The sequence below is a fragment of the Drosophila innubila genome (assembly GCF_004354385.1).
Source record: "Drosophila innubila isolate TH190305 chromosome 2L unlocalized genomic scaffold, UK_Dinn_1.0 4_B_2L, whole genome shotgun sequence".
Classification (NCBI taxonomy): domain Eukaryota; kingdom Metazoa; phylum Arthropoda; class Insecta; order Diptera; family Drosophilidae; genus Drosophila; species Drosophila innubila.
This window is the reverse complement of record NW_022995372.1, coordinates 13,553,490-13,569,319: the sequence shown is the minus strand read 5'-3', so window position 1 is coordinate 13,569,319 and position 15,830 is coordinate 13,553,490. Positions and strand designations below refer to the sequence as shown.

Genomic DNA, 15,830 nt, shown 5'->3' with positions numbered 1-15,830 from the left:
CTAAAAAATATTAAAAGTTAATAAATCTCACGATCAAATTTAGCAGTGAAATACATTTTATTTTCCATTTGTAAACCAAAAATATTGCATGAGCCCATATTATATACAAGAAATGAATTCAATGTTCAGTATTATATTGGAAAAGTCTCTTTCTAAGCATATCCAACTAATTCGATATGATCATCATGTACGTCAATTAAAAGAAGCGTTGGATCTCGGTGGCTATAAAAGTTACATCAAAGCATCTGTTTTTTGTTTTTATAAATATGCCATTTTGCCAAGTACATTTTAAATTCTTATTTATGCACCACTGTTGTTGCTTATTTTCAACCTTGTCTGATGTTTCTGTGTTAACTGCAAGCGTTTCTCTTTTGAGATTGATGCGTTTTAAAGTCGCTTCATGCTGTGAACGTAATTGGGCGCACACTGAGATCAAGATTCCATGGCAATTGCATTGTTGCATTGGAAAATCTTTTACGCCTCGCCGGTGGGCATTCGACTATGCTTAGTCAGATCATATTTATACATAAAGATTCTGCCGCTAGAGTCATTGATGTACGTCTTGTCGCTAGTCTGCCATCTATTTCGATACGAGAATACATTAATATTTTGATCAAGAATATTAGTTAAACGTACTCACTGTTTGGCCAGTGTGTTGCTTGCGGCTTGTGCTGTCTCTGGTTCAATGTCTTTGTGTAGTCGCAGTATGTGCTTTTTAAGTCCTTCGCTTCTTACACAGGCCTTGGGGCAATGTGGACATTTGAAGGGCTTCTCGCCAGTGTGCTCCAGAATGTGTGCTTTGAGATCCCGATTTTGGGCAAACGGTTTTGGACAGTACGGGCACTTGAAGGGTCGTTCACCGGTGTGACCACGTATGTGTCTCTGGAGATTATCATTTGTTGCAAAGGCTTTCGGGCAGTGTGGACACTGAAGAGTTCGTTCACTAGAATGCCTGCGGATGTGCTTCTGAAGATTGTCGTTTGTGGCAAAGGCCTTTGGACAGTGAGGACAAATCAAGGTGCGCTCGCTCGAATGCCTGCGAATGTGTTTCTGCAGATTATCCTTCGTGGCAAAAGCCTTTGGACAGTGGGGACATTGGAGAGTTCGCTCATTCGAGTGCCTGCGAATGTGCTTTTGTAGATTGTCGTTTGTGGCAAATGACTTTGGGCAAGTGGGACACAGAAAGGGGCGCTCTTGATCTCCAGAGTGAGTGCGTGATAGATGAACCTTAAGATTGCTGCTGGTGGCAAAGTCTTTGATGCAATGTGGACACTTGAATGGTTTCTCAGCAATAGTCACATTATTGTTGAATCTTTAAATGAGAGACTCATATTAAAATACTCAATACGCATGGACATAGATAAGTTATTATGTACTCACTTTTTTTCCTTTTCTGGGTGTCGCTCCTTGTTTTCTATTGTAGCATTGTTGCTTCCTTGCCAAACAATGCTCACATCTTGCTCAATTTTAACGAGTCCCAAGTCTCTGTGCCTCATCGTCAATTGCCAATCCTGTCCTCTAAACATATTGCATATTGCCTCACAGTGCTCCTCCTTAACGCAGCCCACATCTATCACTTGTTCCATGTTAAACGCCGATCCGAGTGACACTTGACTGCAAATTGGCGTAAAGGAGAACTTACCACTGGAGTCTTAAGTGTCGGAAACTCACTATTCAATTGGAATTCGCAGATTTATTTAATTTTAGAAGCGTAAACAGCTTTACTCGTCACTAAAGAGCTGAAATTATGTAGCGTTGCCACCTGGCAGATCAAAAGTTGCTGTTTATATGAACGCTGCCACCTTTGAAAATCGTAATAGATAGAAAAGTATCTTTTGAAACAAAAGTAGTTTTTTTTCATTTTTAAAGCTAGAATTTTGTAAGATTTATGATTCATTTTTGAATAAAAATATCAACTTTTCCTTCGCTGAATGGAAAGAACGAACTGAATCCCTGACTGTAGAGTTGTGTTGTAAGCAAGTTGGCAGTTTAGCCATTGACAGTGGCCTTGCCAAGCTGATGAAAAAGTCATCGTTGAGTTTTCCTTTTGCGCAATTTTCAATGTATGAATACTTTATCCAATATGAATTAAATAACTTATAACTGCAAGAATTCAATAAATTTTAGTTTAACAATTAAACATTTATTTTTCAATTTCGTTTTGATTATCTTTTTACAAATGAAAAAATACTCTGAATGGATAGATCGACATGGAAACAATAAAATAGGCAAATAATAACATAGATAAATTAAAACTAAATACAACTGACATACTATGCATCTTATTACATGAATTTATAGAATTAAAAATTAAATATTATTGATAACTTTAACTTATATCAATAGACAAGCCGGAAGCTACAATATAACAACAATTGAGGATGTACATATGTTTTGAACTTATTTGAATATTTTCTTTCGCTTTGTTACTTTAAAAATTATTTTTTTTTTTTAATATTAAAGATATTTTTGTTTTGGGCAGAATTTGTTATTGACTCTTGTCGATATTTTTCTCCATAAATTATAAATATATACAATACATTTAAAAGTTGAAGGCGCCTAAGCTCTAAGATAACTTTTGTTTTAGTTGTTGGTCTTGGGCCGAGGATTTGTTGTAGTAACCTATGCCATGAAGTTTGGCCTCATAAGGCTAGCGTTGGTTGTTACGATCACAAGTTGTTGTTGTTCTTGTAGTACCTTAATCCATCAGGAACTGGAAGGTAACGGAACCCATGCGATCACGTAAGCTGCCGCTATAGATGATGTTCTTGGCCCAGGCACGGCATTCCACGTCCATCATTTTGCCAATAGCCATATCATTGAATTGCACAGCAATCAAGGGACTCAGATATCCGGGCTGGTTCAGATACGGATAATAGTACGTTGGAATGCCCTGTTTGGGATAATACTTAATGTCCTTGAACTGCTCCTTATCCTTGCCATGATGACCTGCACAGGAGACCCAAATTTTCTGGCGCTATAAAATCAAATTTATTAGCATCTATAACATTTAAAATACGATCTCAACCGACCTCCTCGACGCTCGTATCGTTGATAAGTTTCTGCAGATCTTCGGGCATTGTGGGGACAGGGGCATCATAGACCTGTGGTTCCCAACCGTAAATCTTGTTCAACTTGAGGAATATGCAAGGCTTTCCCTGTTTATATCCATAACTGTTTGCTGACGTACAGGGTCCAAATTGAGTCTCGTCGACGACACAGATATCTAGGGGATTGTGTGGTTGATTGTAACCGCAATGCTTCATGTTGCGACCCTCGGTATTATTATAATCTTTAATTTAAATATATTTATTATACATAATTTTGAATTAACTCATCTGATATTTACCCTTAAGAAAATCGTCTATCAAATCAGTCCAGTATTCGATCTCAGCGGTCTTCTTTTTGTCGAACTGAATAACTGAGCCGCGTTCGGTATCTTCACTGATAGGACGAATGCCCAAGCCGGGATTGGTGCCTATTAGCGACTCCTCCAGTCGCCATTTTGGTATTTTATTATCTACGGTGGCCAACATTCCTTGCATGCAAATGGCAAACAGTATGGCGAGTATGATATAGAAAATGGCATAAAACAAGAAAAGTTGACCTACAAAGAGAAAAAACCATAATTTATTTAATTTTCTTTTTTTATATTTCTATATTTATTAATAAAACATGTAATTTATTAAGTTACTTAATTATTGTATTATTTTTTATTAAAACTTGTGTAAATAATACACAACAAAATATAAACATTTAAATGGAGCCCTTTTGCTTCATTTCTGTTTTTTAATTGATTATTATTAATACCAAATCTGTCATTATATAATTTTCTTAAAATAGTATTGTATTTAATGAATTAAAAACGAAAAAGGAAAAGTGAAAGTAACTAAAAATAAATTCTGAAATTGATATCATAAAACGGTTATATGTTACCGGTTCAAATATATTTTGTTGTCATTTCAATTATTCAACCGTTATTTAGCTTCTTGATCGGAAATCGAAAGCCGACAAAAACCGCACTAAATGCAGTAATTTAAATAAAGACAACAAACAGATAGATTGGGAAAAAATTCAAATAATGGTGGGTGAGGGGAAGTGGGTGAGGTACATGGTACTGTTTGAATGTATACACCAGTATTTCAATGTCAATAGAATTGACGATTCAGCTAGAATCCAGTGAGTTTGTTACTTTTGCTTTGAATGTGAGCTGAACGACAGACTGAGGGGACACCGGAAGGAGAAGAGGAAATTGGGCAAGGTGGAAGGAGAGAACACACACCCAGACTGAAATAAAAAACTATTGCATAAATATCGCAATGTTGACAAACCGAAATAGACAGCGAACTCGAATTCCCAAACAAATTAATCGAATGAATGATTATCGATCACAATGTCCGGTTCACTCCACTCACCTTGTCGTACAGTAGGCAACAAATAATGAATTCAATACTTAGGCCACGTCGGTCGACTTTCCATACTCGTATACAGGTGTTGAGTTTTCTATTTTCAGTTGTGGCACTCATCGAATTTTAATGGGTTGGGTTTTTGGGTTTGTTGCCAGGCCCCAAAAAGAGCGGCAAGAAAATTAATTGCGTTCAAGTCCGAGGAAATAAGTTTGGCAATGACCACACGCTGCTTTCCAGCCGCTCAAGGCAATGGCACAGACGCCGCCAGTGGCTATGACGCCAGCCGGCAGTCGGCTGTCGGCCAGCAATCCAAGTTGGCCAATCCAGTTCGGTTCAGTCCATTCAGACGGGCTCGGCCAAGGTGGCAGCCCGTGGCGCGTGTGTAACCAATATTGAGACTACAATTACATGTCAGCCAACATTCTTATGTCTTCTCCAATGTTAGATTACTCACAAGCACACAAACACACACACACTCACGCACTTCTGACCACACTAAGATTGTTCCTCTGTTTCCCTATCATCCCCCTGTCCAATCGATAAATTCACTTCAATTTATGTACAAGCAACTGCATATGACTACGAGTATGACAATTACTTAGCTGACCATGATTGATGGCCAAGTACATGTACAAACATATATGTATCTATAACAATTTTGGATTTTTATGGACAGCCTAGATTCCTTAAGGATCGAAATAAAGACGCCTGTGGGGGCATAAATTGTACAGTAAATGATCTGAGAAAATGCCTAATTCAATTACTTGGGCTATACCGCACTAAGCACTAAGTAGAGTTATTATGCCCCTGTAGAGCAACTAAATTGGGTTCTATTTATGGAAGTTTTTCTATATCAAATTGTCTACAAATAACATTCTTGTATTATTCCATTCATTTTTTAGGAAGACTTTAAGAATCTATTAAAAGTTAAGAAATTCGCTATAAAGTTATATGTTTAATTTCTTATAATTACATTTTGACAATTCACATCAAATTTTATATATTTTTGGAGTGTTTTATTCCTTAGTAGCGTTGGAAATCATATTGTAAATAAATAAAAAAAAATAAATAAGCTCTAAATTTATAATTCACCTTCAAGTTTTTGGAAATGTATAAGGCATCCTTTAAAAATCCACTTTAAAGTAAAGAAATATTGCTTAAATATTTACGCTTCTTCCGCTCAAAAAAAATATTTTTTTTTTCACAACTCGAGCGTTTAAATGGAGTACAGGGTATTTTATCGAATTATGTATTTTTGTTTTCACAAAATCCAAATACATAAATCTATTTCCTGCATTTGGCTTCGTTTTTCAATTTATATTTACATATGCGAGATGAATACAGATATACCATATATTCAGATAGATCTTCTTCTCTGGCCCGATTCTAATGCCACTCATGAGATTCGTTTAGCTTATACATTTCGGCATTTGGCATTTGCCTGGCATCTTGCCTTGAAATATATTTCATTTGACTGCTCTCTGAAGTACGAAAATAGAAATGTATAGAGAAAAATGAAAAGCACTCGAAATAATATTACGTATACGCCGTGTGCCATTTTGGGCAAGCTAAAAAGTTCAGTTACCTACTTAAAAAAGCGCTTAATTTAATGAGAAATAATAAAAAAAGAAAATAAAAAAAATTTAAATGATTTGCGTTTAAAAATTGTTTGGAATAATGAAAATATTTCTGGCCTAAAGCAATTTTAGCCAGTTAGATTCGCTTTAAATTAGCATAAGTCACATAGAATGGTATGGTGAGAGGGGAGGGGCACATGTAAGGCTTGAATGCAGCAATCTAGTAACCCCTAGCATTAACCACAAGTTTGACATTGTGACGATGTAAACACGATACATCTCAAACTTTATTTATGGGGCAATGTAGTGACCATGGGATTGGGGTTGGAATTGTAGGTGGGATGGGATTGGTTAAGTAACCAGGCGTGACTCAATGGCCAAGTTTTAATAATAACACTCTGGCTGGCTTGCTTATAATGCGGTAAACAAACTTAAAGAGTCCGTGACCTATTTACTGCCGAGTCACAACTCTAGTTATAGACCCAACCTCAAAGCACACCCAAGTTTGCATGACCACTGGGCGATTGATAGCATCGTTGTTTTGTTTAGTCATTTGACCACCCCAACGAAGGCCAATTAAAGTTAATAATTCAGACCCACTGCTGAAAGCACATATGTCCAGGTTTTTCTACTACTATATTTCTCAACACCTGCAGCTCAAAGCTTTCACACCATTTGTCCCAGGAGGGGCCTTTTATTTATTTGCGCTCCTCGGTCGCGTTTTTGTAGAAAGTTTGTTTATTAACCACAAATATGTGGATCCAACTCATTTACTAAATGGCACTTTACGAGCTTTGTGCATCAGATTCTCGACTTAGATCCATGGTCTGATTATGGCCAAGTTTTTGGAATAAGGAATAATTTGATTGGGTAGCGGGAATTAAGATCATTTAGCAGATCAAATGACTGTGCCAAATTTTTGTTATTATATAATGGGAAAAATCTTACAAATTAGGATTAGGCTAACAGTCTTTATTGTCTGTTTTAAGTTAACAGAGACACTAACTAGACAAAAAACGCACGTATTACAAACTATTTTATTTTGTTCTTACTATACATTATATTAATTTAATTATTCTTTTAATTATTATGATATTTACTACTTAGAATTTTTGTGGCACTTGTTTTTTTACAACAATTGAATTTTGTAACATTTATGTTACAATTAGTGAACAATTTTAGATTAATTTTAATTTGAATGCGAATTAAGCACTTTTGCTAGCTTTCTCAGCTCAAAATCCCGACCAATCTGCAGTTGAAATGACTTAATTTACGTGTTGCAGTCACGAAGACTTGAAACGCACTCGCTGGAAGGAAAGTAACAATTATGACGCCCCCCAAGGATTAAGTCAAGCTATAAAAGCAACAACTTGCTGGTGACTGTCATCATATTATACTCATTACTTCAGCCACTCCCCTTTTATTTTGAACAAGATAATAAGACAAACATTTATGCGCAGTCAATATAGGCAGGAGACTCCATCCATGCATTCAGGCATTCGCTCATTCACCCTCAAGGCGTCCTAAATAGATACCGTCGCATTGGCGCCTACTTTGTTAGGATGTCTACACCCGCAAATGTCTCCAATCCCCTTGTCCTCTTCTTCCTAAAAACCGAATCCTGCGTGTGTTAACCCCGTCATAGCAAACATTATGTGCGTTTAGTTGGATGACTATGTTGAGGAGAGTCTCTACTTGTTTGTTTTCACATATATACGACAAATTTGAGCAACTTTTGGGCAACATTTTGTCATTGTTTTTGTATCGCCTAATTGATCATTTATGCCTCTAGTTTGACAATGGACAAACTTTCACTTATAAAGTTTTTTCATTAATTGGAGTAGTTTTATAACCTGTAGATGATGTGGTTAAAAATGAGTCTAAGCAATGAGAATGAGTAATTCAATTTTCATATCGATATAGTTTTTATATTTATGCACTATTATTCTTAGAAATTATAAAATTTAAAAATATCATGGAGTGAATAGTAAACAATGTGACAGAGCTGAATACTCTCAAAATATTATTTCTTCACGGTTTTACACCCGTATAATCAATAAAATTTAACAGAAAAAAACCACAAATACTTCTGTGCATTTTGGACTCGTTTTTTTAGGGAAAATGTATTCTCTTTAAAAGGAGCTACACAAATTTCTAAAATTTTCTTTTCTGGAGATAATAGTATCTGTTAAATTAGATCTTTAAGATATTTTTATTGGACAACAATCCCTACAACCTACATTGATTTTATTATATAATAGGATAACACCATAATCAATAATATTTCAAATAAATTATGCAATTTCAATTGAACTTATTAGGTAGAAATTCATCTAAGCTAAAAGCCATAGTAAATTGTTTGGGTACAAAACTCAAAATTCTGGTTTGATGCAGTGTCGTGTGGTGTGTTTGTTGTGGTGTGTGTGTCTGGTTAATGCAACAATTAGTTGCATCTATTAATCTAAATAGGCACCCAGTGAACGAGCAACTGACTAGCTAAAACTAGTGACGGGGCTGCCCTCAAAACTTGGCAATTATCGGATCGAACTGGTTTTCAACATAACATCGAGTGACCTGGAGGTGTCTCCATTGTTATTGTTGTTCTTGTTGAATATATTAATTTAATGAAAAATAAACAAATACGAACTTTTTAATTAAAGTGCAAACTAAGCAAAGCAAAATAAAATGATCTGAATTTGTAATGAAAGCACTTCCAAAATCAAAAGCCCCTCAACCGGTTTCATTCGACTTATCACAATAACAAAAACAATGTAAATAAAAATAATTATTTAGCTTCAATTTAACCGAGTGGAAAATAAAGCAAAGCGAAGCGTTCTATGCTTTTGTTACAGCTGGATAAAATCGTTTTGTCTTTTGAAAGATCCGTGAAATGTTTATGGTTTGTGATCTTCGGATTACGATCTATTTTGTTAATTTATTTCACTTCCGTCAATTTTGCAATGCTTTCGGCAATTTGTGCCCAAACAATGATCTTTACTTATCAGTACAATGGAGGAAAAATGTGCTAAATATCTTTTGAATAAGATATGCTGAGAGTGATGGACTGACAAATACCCTGTACACTGATATATGACTTGTTTTTTCTGTCCAATATTATTTATATGATCGGAATAAAATGTTCAGGGCACATAATTCATGAAAACATAATATGTATACAATTTTCAAAATTATTCTTGTTTTTGTTTTATAGGATGAATAGGTATACAAACGTATCTAAATGATAATGATAATTTTATAGAATTTTGTTATTTATTTAAATTTGATAAAAAAATAAGTTATTGTAACAAAAAATAAATAAAATAATAATAGAGATTAGATTAACAAAAAAATGAAATGCTATTTTAATGAACTGCACGTGTCTATCGTTATAATCTATACTTAGTTAGTTTAGCAAAAAAAAAAAAAGTGCAGTCCTTGATTGACATATTTAATGATAGGGACAGGTATTAGCAAAATGAATAAAATAGGAATGGACCGACAGGAACTGCGAACAGAACCAATTAAGGGGTGTATACCAAATTGAAATATGCACATACATGCATATATAGGTAAACATTAATGTGCATGTGTATGTATGTAGTTCTATTTACAGACAGGTGTGGCAGCAAAGGGCTTAGGACTAAGGACAGTTGGCATGAAAAAATGACCAAATGTCCATAATGAGAGACATGAAAAATTTGACATAAAAAAAAAACAAAGACAAACAGTTGGAGTTAATTGTAAAAAAAAGTTGGGGACTTAAATGTGAGCTTATGGCCAAAATAAAGTAAACTAATTTGGTTAACTTAAAAGGCATTTAACTGAAATAACTTGTCAGCTATCGAACGAATTACGTATTGACAGTTCCAATTTCAATAAAAGCCTTGCATAAACAAATACTCATTAGCTGACGTCAAGAATACTTTGAATACCCGTATGTGCTATTGGGTATCCAATAACCCGATAGCTTATCGCAACTTGAATAATTCAGATGTGGCAAATAATATTTAAGTTTTTAAATCCAACAATTTTATTGCAGTGTGGAAAATCATGAAAAATTGCCGTTATCGTTGATGGGGCGTGAAAAATCTACATCGATGGGGCACAAACCTTGAATTTGTTTGAAAAACTTATATCGAGTAGAAAACAAATATTATTCAACTATATAGTACAGTGTTACACCGTTGATGAACCTCTCTTCGACTCTCATTGATATACAACCTGTCTCTCTTTCTTTCTCTCTGTTTGCAAAAACGTGCCTCCGTGTTTTCTTTAATAGCGATTTTATCTTTTTGGGTCCAAAAATTCGTATGCTTTATGAGCACCAAAAACGGAATTATATACGTGTACACACATATTTAACATATATGTACATACATATTTATATTCTGCCACTCTTGGTCAAATTTATAAACACATACGTGATTTTATAAATATGTATACATACGTGATTGTATGTATGTTGGCTGTTCAATGTTCAAATTGATCGTCGAATTTGAAATTTATAATGAAAAAATTCTTAAAATAAACCAACTTAGTAATTTTAGTCATTATTATAATGAAATATTATTTATTTTTGGTGCTTTTAAAAATATTATTAAAATTAAATAAGAACTGTAATTTTTTTATTATATAAGCTTTTTCGGCAGATATGCACATTACGCTTTAAAGATATTTTAGATCTATTCATTTTTCAAATGAGAATAATAATAATATTCTTAAAATTATTTTTAAAAAAATATATAAGAAATATGAAATATCTGAAACAGAATTTTCTTGAGACATAATCAAGTATGATAATATTTTACAACTTCATCAGATTCAACAATAATTTGATTATAATTATATTCTCGTTGTAATAAACATGTTAGAAAATAAAACTGATTCTTTGTTAATACTGTTGCAGTGCGTCAAATGAAAGCCGCAAGATTTACATAAATATGAACACATTTCAAAATAATTTTTATACTATACAAAGTACTGTATTTTTTGTAGCTGAGTCAAGGCAAATTTTATCAGCAAACAGCCTGTGCATAATATACATATATATATATATATATGTATATATATTTTTTATTTAGTTACGAGAATTATATGACTTTTATCTCTTTACGTATACAAGATTTCGCATATGGCAATGACATCGAAAGCCTGTTTTTGTTTTACAGTCGAAACGCAGAGCGAACCGGAGTAACAGATAATCTCTTTTCATTAGCTTTTACTCGCACCCGTTGCCGAGTGACCGACTTGCGTTTACATATATATACATGCTTATGTACATATGTACGTACGTATAGGCATCTAATTTATTTTGTTTTACAATCATTTGCGGGTTTCTATTGTAATGTAGACGACACAACACTAGATTGACGTGGGGTACAACAAGAGAAACAAAGAGTGCAAAGGAGAACAATTTCTGAATATCTTTGTTGTAATTCTTATTTATATCTTACCCCAACTTTTCGGAGTGCGCCCAAGGATAGAACCATCATGTGGATCGTAGAACATTTCGGAACAGGTTTGTTTCCTTGCCGGTTGGGGGAATTGATTTATATATTGGTCGCCTTTCCCGTTATTTTTCGACATTTTGGCGCTTTTTTTTACTGTTGTGTTCTTTTAGGAATTAAAAGTTTTCACAATTATCGATATATTTTCGTTTTTATGTGTATCTTTTGATAACTTTTACTGTTTGTTGCTCACGTGGACGGAGTACGTTTGTATGCAATGTAATTTAATGTATTTTTTTTAAATATAAGTATTTAATGATGATTCACTTAAAAGCTGGACAATCAACTTTTTTACAATTAAATTATTTTTTTTATTAATTGTAATTCCTTATACAAATTCCAGCAACGAGAAATCTTTGTATCACACACAAACGAAACAGAAAAGTTTTCCACGTCGGTTCCCGGTGCGTGCTGCGTGCTGCGCTCTCGAGGAATGATCACCAACTAAAACACAGAGTGTGGTGGTAGAACCGACGTCGACGACGCAGTCTTCACTCAACGCCGCTCAACACTCACACATGCAGCGCAGAGTCGGCTCTCAGTCAACACGCAAATACACACACACAACGAAAGCTAAGAGATACAAGTATTCGAATACAGACAGCTGTTGAACGCTTTTGACACTTGCGCAGTCATAACAAAAACAAAAACAACAAAAGGCCAAAAAGCAAAAGCTTCTTGGACAGTGGGTGAGAAGTGGGCGGGTGTTTTTGAGCGTCATGCCAACCTCTTGCTGTAATTGTTGTTGTGCCAGTTGTTGCTTTTGGTAGCATGACCAACCGCCCCTCACATGCATTGTGAATACTCAGTTTGAACACTCGCTTGTATGCAGACAGCGGCCAGACAGCAACAGTAGCGGGTGATTAGCAGGAGCGCTGCAGAACGCAAATGTTTAGATAGTCGAATGAAAGTTGAACTTTTCCATAAATACTTATGAGTAATACATGTTCTATTTGTTCATAAATAATTTGATTTCTAACTTATGATTCAGATTCATGACACCCGCATTTTATGAGCTACGGCCCTGGGCGATATTTCTAATACGAAACACTGTTGCTTTATAAATATTAAAACATAAAGAGAAACAATGAAAAGGGCACGCACACTAACTAAGCTCATTCTCTCTGTGCCGACTCCCACTCTCACTGGCATGTGGTGAGAGTCCATTGCCTTTTCTATTATGCTTCCCGCTCCAACTCTCTCGTATAGCTTGATTTGTGTCTTTGTTTACGTGTATTTGCTTTTGGTTTTGGTTTTGTTTTACTGGGAGCGACAACATTATGTTTCGTGTATTGTTTTTGTGTTTCTTTCACACAAAACATTTTGGGCGCATTTTCGTGTCAAGAATACATTTATCTGTGTATTTAAGTATGTACTCGTGTACTGTATATGTGTAGGTACATTGAAGCTTTTTTTGGCTGCTTTGTTTTGGTTTACTGTACATAGAAAATTTCTATTCGAAAAAGCGAAAATAAAAATATTTTCGAATGTGCTCCCCATGCGAAAAATGTTGTTGGTTTTCCTCCGATGACTTTGTATTAGTCATCATGCTATATGAAAAGCCTTTGTCAAGTAACAAGCAACACTTGGAAATTATTAATTCGCATAAACGAGCATTTCCAAAGGAGAGTGATAGAGAGAAGGCGAAAGAAAAAGAGAAAAATAGGAATCTCTAGTAAAGACTCGAGTGTCATTGCAAATAACCCTTGTTATTGCTCTTATGATGTTATAGCTTTTGTACTTGTACTTACAACGCTTTTAATCTTTATACTTCATTGTTGTAATCATAATAAATTTATTAAATTATATCTACTTGACGACGCCCTAAGTCTCCCTAACAATGAGATTGATGCTTTACCAAGTCAAGTTCTTTGAGAGCATCATGGTGCTTAGGAATGACACTTAGGAAAACTTTAGGCTAATAATCATTAGGACAATATTAGTGTATGTTACTTGCTTTTTACGCATTTCGAAGAAAAAAGTGAAAAAAGTGATGCTAAATTAATTTGCAACTAAAAAAGTTTATCATAGAATTTAAAATTAAAAGTACTTATTTTTATCTTATCTTAAAAGTGCAAATAAAATGCCTGATAATCGTTTATGACTGGCTTAATTTTTAACCAAAATAAACTATCGAGAGTTTTGGCAGTGCAAAGACACAATATGGAAAAGTTTGCATGTTGAGCTTCATCTTCAACTTGAATCAATCTTCGAGTTAAGCAAATCAAAGAAACAGGGCACAAGATTCAAATCTCTGGAAGCGCAGCGTGAGTTTGTTTAATCTTACAAACCAGTTTATCTGGTCCGAACTGAAACTCTTATGATCTTTCCAGCAATTTGTATGTACGCAAAGCTCTGATGCGTAGCGGAGCAGCTTCCTCATTAGAGAGAAGTTTTGATTTTCCAGTTTAGCAAAGAAAAAAAGATTTTTGCCATTTCTCTGTTGTTTACTTTGCTGATTTACAGTCATTTACGTGTTTCTGAGCGGTTGCTTTCAGCTAATTACGTGCCATTTAGTCGACGTCGGTTGTCAAGCCCGACTATAATTGACTATAGCTTATAAGTAAAATACACATTGCAGATATGATCAATAGTCAAGGAGTATTCTCGAAAAAAAATGAAAACGATTGAAAAAAATGTTTATATTCTTTTTGGCCTCATTATTTATTTTTATTTTTTATTGACTTGTTTGACGTCATTGTGAAGAGCACACTAGCTAAATCTTAATGTATCGAAATATAGCGTCATCCAAAATTACGATGTCTTTTCTACCATGTGTATAGTTTCTGTTATGGATAAGTAATTTTTCGAAGAATATTTATAGGTATTCGATAGATTTAAAAACAACAAAGAAATCTGAAGGTAGCTTTAAGTAATCCAAATAATAAAATATAAATGATATTTTTATTGGAATAAATGATACGAAATAATAATACGATTCCTTTAAGTTTAAGTACGTAAGATATCAATATATGAAGTTGCTTAATGAAGTTCAACTGCTGCTAATGATAGCAATATTCTAGTGATGTGAATCCTAATTTTTGCTCGAGTTGAATATCGAAATAGAAAATCGCACCAAAAAATCATCGAGTTGTCGATATACCGAGGAAAAGGGTATATCAAGTTTTATATCGAGTTGTTACCAAAAAAGAACAATTTGCAATGGCAAATAACAATAAGAACAATAAGAAAGTTAATTTTGTATGGAAACTTCAAAGATTTTTTTTTTTAAATAAATTAATTTTGTCGAGTTTCGATATTTCGATGTATTTTTACATCACTACAATATTCAGTTTACCTAAGACTTTTATTAGCACAATTATCAATCTTAATTTTATTTATCCTAGCTCCAGAAATAACCTGTTACCGTAAGTAGCCCAACTAATTTGTATATCTGATCTCAGTTTGTCTCATCTGCTACATTTTCACACCTAAATATTGACTTGGGCGAAAAAGTAGCCTTACATTTATCCAATGCATATTCGCTGAGCTGATGTGGCGAACTCTCAAATAAGTAAATAAATGTGATCGACTATGAAATACCCTAAAGAAGATAAACTAAACATAAAAATTTAACCTAAGAGATTAGATACATCGATATCTTAAAGTATCTTTTACAGAATAATTCTGAGAAATATCTAACATTCTCTGTGAAGTTAAGAATAGAACATATAGCACTTAGATACTTTGTAGAAATTTCCAAGCTATTTATTTAAAATCTCAAAGGTTCCATTGATTGATACGCTTACGCACTGTTGATTCAGTTAAAAATAATGCATTAATCAAGAGTAAATAGTGATATTTTATTAACGAGCTGCAGTGACGCAATTTGCTGTATCGCCAGAGATAGCATATCAAAAGAAATATATAAATATACGCATTCATATCGATCAAGCTTTAGTTAATTTTTCAGTTGGCCACCAAACACTGCTGACCAACGTGAAGCCACAGCACAGATTTCTGATTATTATCTTGATTTTGAGTGTTTCTATTGGGGTCGTACTGCCTATCTTATCGGGCCAACATGTGGCTAACAGGCAGCGAGACAGCAATTTGGTTTATGTAAGTCCAATACAGGCATATGACAAGTAATGGGTAGCAACTCATTATCATAGTACACAGTATTCTATTATGAAGATATCAACTTTATAGCAAGGTGTAACTCATTGTGAATTTATCTGCAGATACAAATTGTCAGACGTATTCCAAATTTCGTTTCCAAGCAAATATGATTTACTTTTACAAAAATTATTTTCTAACCTCGCTATCAAAATATTTAAAAAAGACAATGCTGACTTGAACTTTATGACCAAATGTTATTAGATTTGGAAAGTTTT

General features: G+C 34.1%; 2 protein-coding genes across 2 annotated transcripts; both read right to left on the bottom strand.

Moving 5' to 3' along the window:
- Positions 1-29: 29 nt before the first annotated feature.
- Positions 30-1,741, bottom strand: LOC117779719 (zinc finger protein 431-like). The gene is made up of 3 exons (XM_034616007.1): positions 1,381-1,741; positions 641-1,312; positions 30-580 (listed from the first exon to the last, which is right to left on the bottom strand). Exons 1-3 carry the CDS (start codon positions 1,584-1,586, stop codon positions 475-477), a joined length of 984 nt encoding a protein of 327 aa, XP_034471898.1. The 5' UTR covers positions 1,587-1,741; the 3' UTR covers positions 30-474.
- A 405-nt stretch (positions 1,742-2,146) lies between these two features.
- LOC117781493 (sodium/potassium-transporting ATPase subunit beta-1) lies at positions 2,147-11,962 on the bottom strand. The gene is made up of 4 exons (XM_034618263.1): positions 11,440-11,962; positions 3,350-3,607; positions 3,033-3,292; positions 2,147-2,977 (listed from the first exon to the last, which is right to left on the bottom strand). Exons 1-4 carry the CDS (start codon positions 11,570-11,572, stop codon positions 2,699-2,701), a joined length of 930 nt encoding a protein of 309 aa, XP_034474154.1. The 5' UTR covers positions 11,573-11,962; the 3' UTR covers positions 2,147-2,698.
- Between the last annotated feature and the right edge of the window lie 3,868 nt (positions 11,963-15,830).

Bases quoted from the DNA above. Each gene is read 5' to 3' on its own strand.
- LOC117779719 (XM_034616007.1), bottom strand. From the start codon at position 1,586: ATGGAACAAGTGATAGATGTGGGCTGCGTTAAGGAGGAGCACTGTGAG. The intron at 1,313-1,380 runs GTGAGTACATAA...TCTCATTTAAAG, and splicing joins CACCCAGAAAAGGAAAAAAA to ATTCAACAATAATGTGACTA. The intron at 581-640 runs GTGAGTACGTTT...GTATCGAAATAG, and splicing joins AGCAACACACTGGCCAAACA to ATGGCAGACTAGCGACAAGA.
- LOC117781493 (XM_034618263.1), bottom strand. From the start codon at position 11,572: ATGTCGAAAAATAACGGGAAAGGCGACCAATATATAAATCAATTCCCC. The intron at 3,608-11,439 runs GTAAGATATAAA...TTCTCTTTGTAG, and splicing joins GCGCACTCCGAAAAGTTGGG to GTCAACTTTTCTTGTTTTAT. The intron at 3,293-3,349 runs GTAAATATCAGA...TTTAAATTAAAG, and splicing joins GATAGACGATTTTCTTAAGG to ATTATAATAATACCGAGGGT.